This window comes from Ooceraea biroi, chromosome 2, assembly GCF_003672135.1.
Source record: "Ooceraea biroi isolate clonal line C1 chromosome 2, Obir_v5.4, whole genome shotgun sequence".
Classification (NCBI taxonomy): Eukaryota; Metazoa; Arthropoda; class Insecta; order Hymenoptera; family Formicidae; genus Ooceraea; species Ooceraea biroi.
In genome coordinates, this window is record NC_039507.1 from 17,531,659 (window position 1) to 17,541,399 (window position 9,741).

General features: G+C 36.5%; 1 protein-coding gene across 1 annotated transcript; it reads right to left on the reverse strand.

Annotated features, from left to right (window-relative positions):
* Window positions 1-6,608: 6,608 nt before the first annotated feature.
* On the reverse strand, window positions 6,609-7,568 carry LOC105278167 (peritrophin-1). The gene is made up of 2 exons (XM_011337026.2): window positions 7,467-7,568; window positions 6,609-7,036 (listed from the first exon to the last, which is right to left on the reverse strand). Exons 1-2 carry the CDS (start codon window positions 7,471-7,473, stop codon window positions 6,777-6,779), a joined length of 267 nt encoding a protein of 88 aa, XP_011335328.1. The 5' UTR covers window positions 7,474-7,568; the 3' UTR covers window positions 6,609-6,776.
* Window positions 7,569-9,741: the final 2,173 nt, after the last annotated feature.

Sequence of the window (9,741 nt, forward strand, 5' to 3'; positions counted from 1 at the left end):
TCGAGTTCGAGGGAGAACAGAGCTCCGTCTCCCTTTCCTTTATAGCCCTCTATAGCGGCCAGTTCCACCTTTTGCATCTGCGCAATATCTTCATAAAGTGAAGCAATAGGATTATGAGCGTGGATTCTGTGCAAATAGCAAAAGTGGAAACAGCCTCTGAATGCCGAGGTGCTAACTTAATTCTCGAATATCGAAAAGAAAATTCAAGCATTCTGATCATGTTTTCACCATTGGTATAGAAATATTTTCATAAGAAGGCCAAATTTATAATTTATATCTACGTGCGTATATAAAAGTGAGAATATTAACTAAAAAGAAGCTCTAACGCAGAAATTGATGTAAACAAAGTATTAGCTATGACAACATACACCACACCAATAAAACGCACGATTAATGATTCATTAAATTTATTACAATTTAATTAAATGTTTAATGTGCTCTGGTTATGTATTATTCCAATATTGTTTAATATGATTAATTCATTATGATATTTAATGTATAGTTATAATGTTTAAAGAGAAGAATATATATGAACTGAATGTGTAGAGATATAGATCAAGGTTACGTTGCTTTAAATAAAATATCTAAGATATCAGTTGCTTTTTACGTATCATTTGGCACACAATCTAGAAATTTTACAAATCAATTCTCTTAAACATATGTTTATTTAATATAAAGTATATATAAACACTATCATATACAATTTCGATAAAGATGTTTTCTCATATTCCACACATTAGTGATAATAACTAGTGATAATAAATATAATTAAATATAATAAAAATAAAAATAATTAATAATATCTATTGATAATAATATCTATTTCATTTTTATAAACGACTTGTGATATGCACACTATATACACGATTGTCTTCTGAAGGAATACAATTACAATTTCTGATATTGCGTCTGTTGGTCAATCGATGCGCGGGTTTCAATAATTCGCCGAATTGTTATCAGCATCCTACATAAATCGGAATATCACACGACATACCGACGATAACCAATCGAATTTTAATCGGGGTCCCCACAGAATAGCTGACATGTGATCCCCTCGAAAATTCCCAGTAAAATACGGTGTGCCAGAAATCAATCTCGCAGATATCCTCGTTGATATCCTTTCTCGTTGTCTAATAATACTAATTTTAGCGTAAAAGCTCCTGATTAATTAACACAGATAAGAAACAAGTTTGTAAATATTTTTCTACATACAGTGTATGTAGTAATTAAATGATTTATTTCCTTCATTTGCTTTTAACTGATAATTATATAATTAAATAAACTAATCAATGTTATACGTACACTAAATTTGTAAAGACTACTAACAAATGTGAAACGTGCTTAGATAAGCCATTACTTCGAACTTTTGTTTGTAAAACGCATAGCAATGTTATCAGTAATGTAATCTACTTAGAAATAATCAATAAGGTATTAAGGTATTAAGGTATTAAGGTATTAAGTATATATCCAGAATTATCTTCGAACTTGGATTACTGATAGCGAATAGCTGATAATGGATAATATTAATTGACATATTATCTCAACACATTATTGCAATAATGCGCGATAATACATGAAACGGCACAATCAGAAACTAACATCCGCAGCAATTAATATCAAATTACCTTTGGATGCTAGATTCTTAGAAATGTTCTAGATTAAAGAGAAGTCTTTCGTCTTTTCGAAAAGACGTACATCAAACTGACCAATACCGCAGCGAGTTTATGCCGTGATCTCCGGACCGAGAAAATTGTTTTCGGTCAAACGAAACATTTATAAGCCATAAAAAGCCTGCCGTTGCATTCGGGTCGAACGATCTATTAAATTTTTATGAGCTTTTTGTCGGAAACCTCGCAACGCGTTCGAGCAGCGCACTGAGGAACCGCCGTTAGCTCTGGATTTCCAACCATGCCTGCATATAAGGGGTGTCATATAAAAACCTGATACACCGAAGTCGTATAAAGTTAATCCTTATCTGATTGAAATAAAAGAGTCATTTTACAATCTCTCAATATCGCTCTGCGCAGCGATGGAATAATCCGATGCCGCGGCAGCGGCATATTAAGATATCAAAGTACCGAATTGAAAGGCTATGAAATTTCTGACATACTCAAGGCTATACCACACAACTTACTAGGCTCACTCGTTGTTAGTTTTCATTTACAACATCACAATTAATTAAGATTCTTAAACAATAATCAAATAATGATATAGGTAGACGTAAAATTCTTCAAGCGGCTTAACAGAGGTAATAATTAATTTTCTCAGATTAAATCCCGCGAGAAAAATAATAATTCTAACAAAATTAATTTCATGTATTCTTCATACTTCATTCATGCAATTCTTATTAATTAGTTATAATAAAGATAAATGCACAAATTTATCTTTGATGCACGTTTATCTTTGTGTTCTCAGTAGGGAAGTGGAATCGCTCAAGAAAGCGACATTTCAGTTTTCGCAACATGCAATTTTCCTAATCAAACAACGCTCACCGTTTGTCTTCTAATCTGCATCTTTACCATTCGTTAGAGTTTCTATGACTCGCAGCAGTCTTATCTATATTACATGATTGCGCATCGGTGCGTGATGCTTGTAGTCAGTAAGAATCCGCATTCGCGGAAGAATGATTTTCGCACGTCAGCTCCCTAAATCAGATCCAAGTTCAGTTCAGTCGCAATGTAAGCAAAGAGGTACCGGTGTGTTCTTTGTAACTGGGTCTATTTCGAGAATGTAACTTGTGTTAGAGGAGCGAGAGAGTAAAGACAAGAGGTAAAGGGCGCGAGAGGACGCGGTGAAGGGGATGAAGGTGAATGCGTCCAACTCCGCTTGTAATGAACTTGTGAATATTTAGTGGGGTAATTGCCCTTCGTGGCGAGTCTCGCCTGCGTCTACTGCTATAAGGGGTGTCCGCCAAATCCGGAAGCAAAACCAATATCAGCCGGCCACCTGTGCTCAGCTTGCACTTCGTCATATATACGTTATGTGTGCGCATCGCTCCACATGTATCGATAATTTGATTTCCTCGGAGACACCGCAGGACGACTGCCAGCCATTTTGTCGGCTGTATTTTATTTTTCCAGTTTCTAATGTAGCAAAAGATATGGAAAAGATAGCTATGCTTTTCGTTTATCAATGTTGCTTGAGGAAAATAATGAATTTTTAAGCTCTAAGCATGAAGATTTTCGACAACGTATTTTTCTGATTTTCTGATTCGTCTGATACACTATAAACCAATCTTTCATAGACAAAATAAAAGAAACAAAATTACTCTTGCAAATATATGTCGTATTCTTTATTTTTATTGTATATTTCTAGTATAATATATTCTTTTAGAATATATTATTTTGCAAAGGCCCAGATTTGTAAATATCGTTTCTTGACTTGTGCATATTCTATACGCATTATAAATAAAATGCGCATACACATAATTCTGTCGACACATGTAATTTTACAAACTATTCTGATAGTTGATTGCTTCATGTTGTGTGCCAAGCTGCGGTTACAATATCGCAGAAAATACAATTTATTATTGTTCCTAAGGGAATATTACGTCGTCATTTCGTTAATTATGAGTGCCGAGATATTGCGAAAATAATAAATTCATGAGTTGAAATCTCTTTCTCTCTTTAATTTTTCTACTAATTAAAAATAATTTTCCATTTGCATTCTATATTAAACGACGCAAGAAAATGGCAATTTAATATTATTATATGTTCGGTAATTAACAAGTAAAAAGGAGAACAAAAAAAGAATGAAATAAACTAACCATGTATTAAATGTACAAGTCCAGGCTGACACGCAACAGAACTGTAATCTGCTAAACGAAGCCTAAGCTTTGCTGCATGTCTCGTGCAATGGAAGCCTCCACGTTCTTTGCACGCCATCTGAGCGTTTTATAATTACTGTGTCTCTCTTTCTTTTTCGTTCCTCCTTCTTCACTTTCACGTCCTTTAGCTTCTTTACTTAGAAAAATGTCTGGCTATTAATTTACCCATACCGCCTGCCGCGCGTAACGTCTTGACAGAACGTACCACCTGGTAAAACAAGCTGCATAAATTAAACGTTGGATTATGTATTCCAAATTTCCTTTATTTTCCGAACGATACTAGAGAACAATGCAGATGAGTACAGATTATGTGCAGTTCATGTTAAAACATCACGTTATAACTTGCAGTTATAAAATACGTATTTTACGCATAAAAAATACATATAATTGTATATATCAACTTTCTAAATACTTTTTAAACACTTACAGAAATAAATACTGCGTAATCATTATTTTGAGACACGTGAAGTTGAAGAATTGTTAATTCTTAATTAAACACAGTAATATTATATTATTTTCTAGAATGCCACAGTTAAAACTATATTTATGCCTCTAAACGAAAACGAATTAGAGATAGTACACAACAGTATCTGTATTCGAATTTGAATGATTAAAGAATAGCGCCTCGGCAATTATAGATTCTCTCAGTTCGATGAGAATGACGGGTGATGAAATGCTCGCGGATCGATCATCGGTACACACCTATCTCACGGCGCATCTTATGACAACGACGACAACCAATCGGTTTCCAATTTGATACAGAATAGAATCCATTAACAGCCGCCATCGTCGTCGGCGCTTCCACCGACCGGATACATTTCGGCGAGTGTCAAGGTGGGAAACGGCAGAGGTAAAGCGAGAAGCTGGGACGGAAGTGACGGAAGAAAAAGGTATCGCGCGCGCGGAAGAGAGGAAGAAAGAGGAGTAAAGAGGAGGAGGGGAAAAGAGAGATGGAGGTGGAGAAAGAAGGTGGTAAAAATGTAAGATGGAGAAACGGGGGATGAAAAGGAATATACGAGATGCGCGTAAGCGAGCTGGCTAGCAGCCGGTAGCTGACTCGTACCGATAAGAAGTCTCGATCCGTTCGCTCCCGCGGAGTTCTCTGCCCGCCGCTTCGTTCGTTCCTTTCCTTTCACGCGCCTCGTTCTCCTGTTCTCCTTTTTGCAAGGAGAATATGACATTAACTGACGGACGGAGAGCGACGTCGCCGCGACGCGATCTAACGCGAAGCGGCGGCGGCAGAGGTGCCGACGACGTAGACGATGTGAAGGCGACAAACTCCGTTGGAGGATTGAGCTCAAAACGAAATAGGGAATTTAAGTGTCACCGTTTTGCGATGAGGTCTTTCCTTGCTCCCGCCATCCTTCCGTACTTTCTTTCATCCTTTCTTCCGTTTTATTTTGTTCTTCCGTTTTCGTTCATTTCTTTATTTCGATATTTCTAATAAGATTTTAATAATATTAATTATAGCAATTTAGATACGCATAAAAAAGCTTTATTATATTTTTACAGTTCTTTGAAAATGGCCACTTAATAAATATGCTTTTAAAGTAGACTCTTTCATAAACAGCATACGAAAATATACAAATATGCTGTTTTTCAAAAGGTGCATTTATTCCTGGCGGAAAAGTTCTTGCTGATAAACTGTGAAATGAAAGCTCCACAGAGATAAAGAATCTGCTTGATGGTTTAACGTATACAGAATAAAATACAGTCTATCCAATGCCAGATATACGAAGAAATATTTAGGGGCTTTTAACCTGATTCAAAGTACTTATTCTGAACGACCGTCGTTGTGCGGAGGAGTTCCTCTAAACGCAGCAATTCCGGAAAAGTGCGAACGATTAAGCAGTAAATTCCTCTCGTGGCCTACCCATTCTCATCCGTACGCGCACAATTACTATTCCAAGTTCATTCGCTACCGCCCGTTACATCTCCCGTAAAACGCACTCGCACGCCAGTGCCAGTTTAACAATACAAACTGCCCGTTAAACTATTGCTGTTAAATTGCGGCAAAGTGCTCGCGCAACGGGTAGATCTTCGATATCACTTCGAGATGTACATCTCGATGCCAAACGCTTGCCTTCGATTTCGAAACGCGCCGTAATAGTATCTCTGTTGCGCTTGTAAAGTCGAGTTACGAGTTCGCACAATTCATTTCTGGAGACACGAAAGTTGTATTCAGTAGATAAACTGGAATTTAGGAACTGAAAGTTAGGAAGCAGTTAAACATTTGGGAAACATTTAATATGAAGCATATATAAAATTTGTATTTACGTTAAAATATGCAAATATAAAATTTAAAGTAGAAGTATATGAAACAAATATAAAATTATAATATGATATCAAATTATAATATCATAATATAACTTTATAAATTAAAGAAAGAGATACATGAAAAGAGAAAAAATATTTCTTCTAATGTTGCTTAACGTTTTCTTTAATAAATTCTCCTGAATTTATTTCGCACAAAAGACGTACAATCTCCTTATTTAATGGAAAACTGTGGCAATTTTCTTTTGCAATTATATCTACGAAATATATTATAGTTCATAATTTTATGATTGTATTAAGTCTGATATCATATATTTATATCCAACATAAGCTCCAACAGGGATCTCATACGCTGCGACAAACATTTTTAAATTAACTTATCGCGGATCATCAACGCCATATTGAATAATCTTTATTCGATAAGTACGATACTGATAATCTTTATCCGATAACTACGATCTGATGTCACTTATTGATGTAAGATCGATAAATTAAAATAGACATGAAATAATAGATAAACATAAATTTATTCTTGAAAAACTGTACGTATAAACTGCTCATATAAATATGTGTTCATGTATATAATTGTATCATGCTGTACAGCCAAAAAATGATTTTGTGTTGTTACATGATTTTACAAACATACAATATAACGTAAATTATGGATATAAATTATTTAAGCTTCATTGGCTGTGCACCCAGCTTGCCAGGGGAAATCGCAAACTTTTTTATCGGGGTTGAAGTGTAAATCGTCAGGACACTTCATTACGATCGGTCGGCCAAAGTCACAAACGAAATAGTGATTGCAGTTAGTAGGATGAGGAAACAGAATCGCCTCGTCGCCTTCTCTCGGTGCCTCATCTGGGCATGTGACTTCCTGGGCCTGGCAATGGAACACAGCCATCAGGCACACCAAAAGAGCAATGGAGAGTACAGCTAAAATATAGTAAAATATATATTAAGATTAGGACGATAAAAAAAGAGAGTAAAAAAAGCTACTAATCACTTCTCAAACTGCCATGGATTACGTTAAAAGCAACTTTTTATTTAGGTTTCTAAGGCAAAACATATGCATGGTGATATGTAAAATAATAAAGTAACTTTTACGTGAAAACCTTTTCTGTAACATCCGTTAACGCGCATATCACATGCAATTTTACATACAACAATTTTAATTTGATAAAAGATTCTTATCAAGTTATGTTGTGATAATTGTCATAATTATGTTTATGATAATTGCGGAAAATCATGATCTACACTCATTATTACGATACGTTTTGCGACAATAAGTTATGTCACATTGGTCTCGTTCACTGAGTAAAGTGTTGATCACGTTCACGTATTTCACATAAAGCAACAGGCTTACCTTTCATCCTGACGTTAGGAAAAATTTTGTTTTTTCACTCTCCACTTTATGCGACCACGCTAAATGTGCGCGCGGCTACCTAGGGTCTCTTTATATACCCGATCAATGGATCCTTCTTATCAGCTTACTCAAATCAGCTGTACACGACTCCCGCCCTCTTCTCAAAGATCTGTACCCTTATCAGTCACACGTATAATGGTATCGCGATAAACCTGCGAATGTTTCGCGCATGAATGTTCCGAGTAAATTGTAGATCCATGTAACGATCACGAATGTAGACAAGTCTCGTTAATCTGATCCACCGCGAATCACACTTAGTCGAGATTGTATAAGAAAATGAGAATTGCAAGCAAGTAAATAAGAAAAGAAGGGATTTATGAAGACTGGAACGAAATGAACGAAATGTAGGGAGAGTGTGGGTGAGAGAATCAGAGAGAGAGGGAGAGAGAGGATGCCGGCTGACACTCGGACAATGCCGGCGTGGTGCTGTCGCGTTCGGTTCCTGGTTATGGCGGGTGCACAATGCCTATTGTCGGGTAGCCCACCGTACCAACGTGTGTGCTGACGCTTTCACACAACGGCTAGCTCTGCCTCTACTACCCTCCGTCTCGTCTGCTCGCGCGCTCTCTTCATCGCCGTACTTTCGTTTCTGTCGAAGACGAATACAGGATCTTTCTCTTTCTGGTACCCGCTAAACCGTCCCTCTCGTAAACTCGCAGCTTTCGCAAGTCCAATAAGATACCAAGAAGATACCGTGAAGAACAATATTGATCTTTTTCTAACGACACCGCGGAAATGGCGTGAAATAAATTTAACAGAGAAGGCGGAAACATACGAGAGTAAGAAAATCATGTTTGATCGTGTTATCGCATCAATCAACGACAATATCGAAATTCTTAGGCCCGGTTTAGACTATGCAATATATTGTGCAAAATTTGACGCAATTTTTAAAGCAAGAAATATGTAATATATCGAACACAGATTGCAAACAAATTGCATGTGTTTCGTAAATTGCGCAAGATACTGAAAACGTGCTCTATTCCTGAGCAATTTTTTTGTCTGGCATGCGCCATGGTTTGTACGTTTCGAGATCTGTTCTTTTTAGCTGAATTGTCTACACAAAATACAAAAACTATATACATCTGTTCGTTTTAGCTGCCTGCACTAGTGCAGAAAGAACCTCGAAAAAGAATAAACTTTTGTTACTTACTTGTTTAGGATTAGTGCAAGATTATGATAATCGCCTCGCTACTCGCTTCTGTATTATTCGTTTTTATTAATAAGCACGCCATTCTTATATAAGTGATGCGTTTTTCCATGTTTTCAGTTTGTATACAGGGTGTCCCGGGTTTTAACCGACAAACTACGGGAGCATATTCTACTAGTGGAAATAAGAAAAAATTCTTATATCGAGTTTGCTTAGAAATGCTTTATCACAAAGTTATAAACCAATATTGAAAAGAAATATGAGATAAGTAACAACGGATTTTTTCACAAAAATAAAAATTATCTACGCAATGATTTAGTGACGCATTTCAAAATGTTGTCCTTGCACATCGATACAAGCTAGACATCGACGTAGTACAGAATTTGTTACAGTACGACATTCCTGAAAATTTTGTTGCATCTCAGTAACTGAATTAGTAATTCGTTGCTTTAAATCTTCAAGCGAGATTACTTCTGTACTGTAAACTTTATTTTTTAAAGTTGCCCATAAATAAAAATCAAGAGGCGTTAAATCGGGCGATCTTGGAGGCCAGAAAACCGGTCCTCCTCGACCAATCCACCTATGAGCGTAATGTTCATCTGACCAGTTTCTAACTTGTCTAGCATAGTGCGATGGACAACCGTCTAACTGTATCCAGCTGTTTTGGCGAAGATTTAAGATTCTTTCCGAGCGTCGTCGGTGTCTTAGAGCTGAACGAACATCATCATATTCATTCATAGGTCGAAATGAACCCAAATTACGTAATTGCAAATGGGTATTACTAAACACAGAACTATCTGGTACTCTCCTGTTAGGAAATCTACGTTGATACTCTCGTACGGCAGCTCGTGCATTTCCGTCACAGAATCCGTACACGAAATGAATATCGGTGTATTCCTCATTTGAAAACACTTTTGGCATTCTGATAGTAATTGCTAGTTCACACGACGATTGAAATCTAACAGCTACTGTTGTGAAAGTAACAATCATACTGAATCGTTTCAACATAGTGAACATGAATACACGTGAATACACATAACATAAACATCTTCGACCTTTCAAATTCTA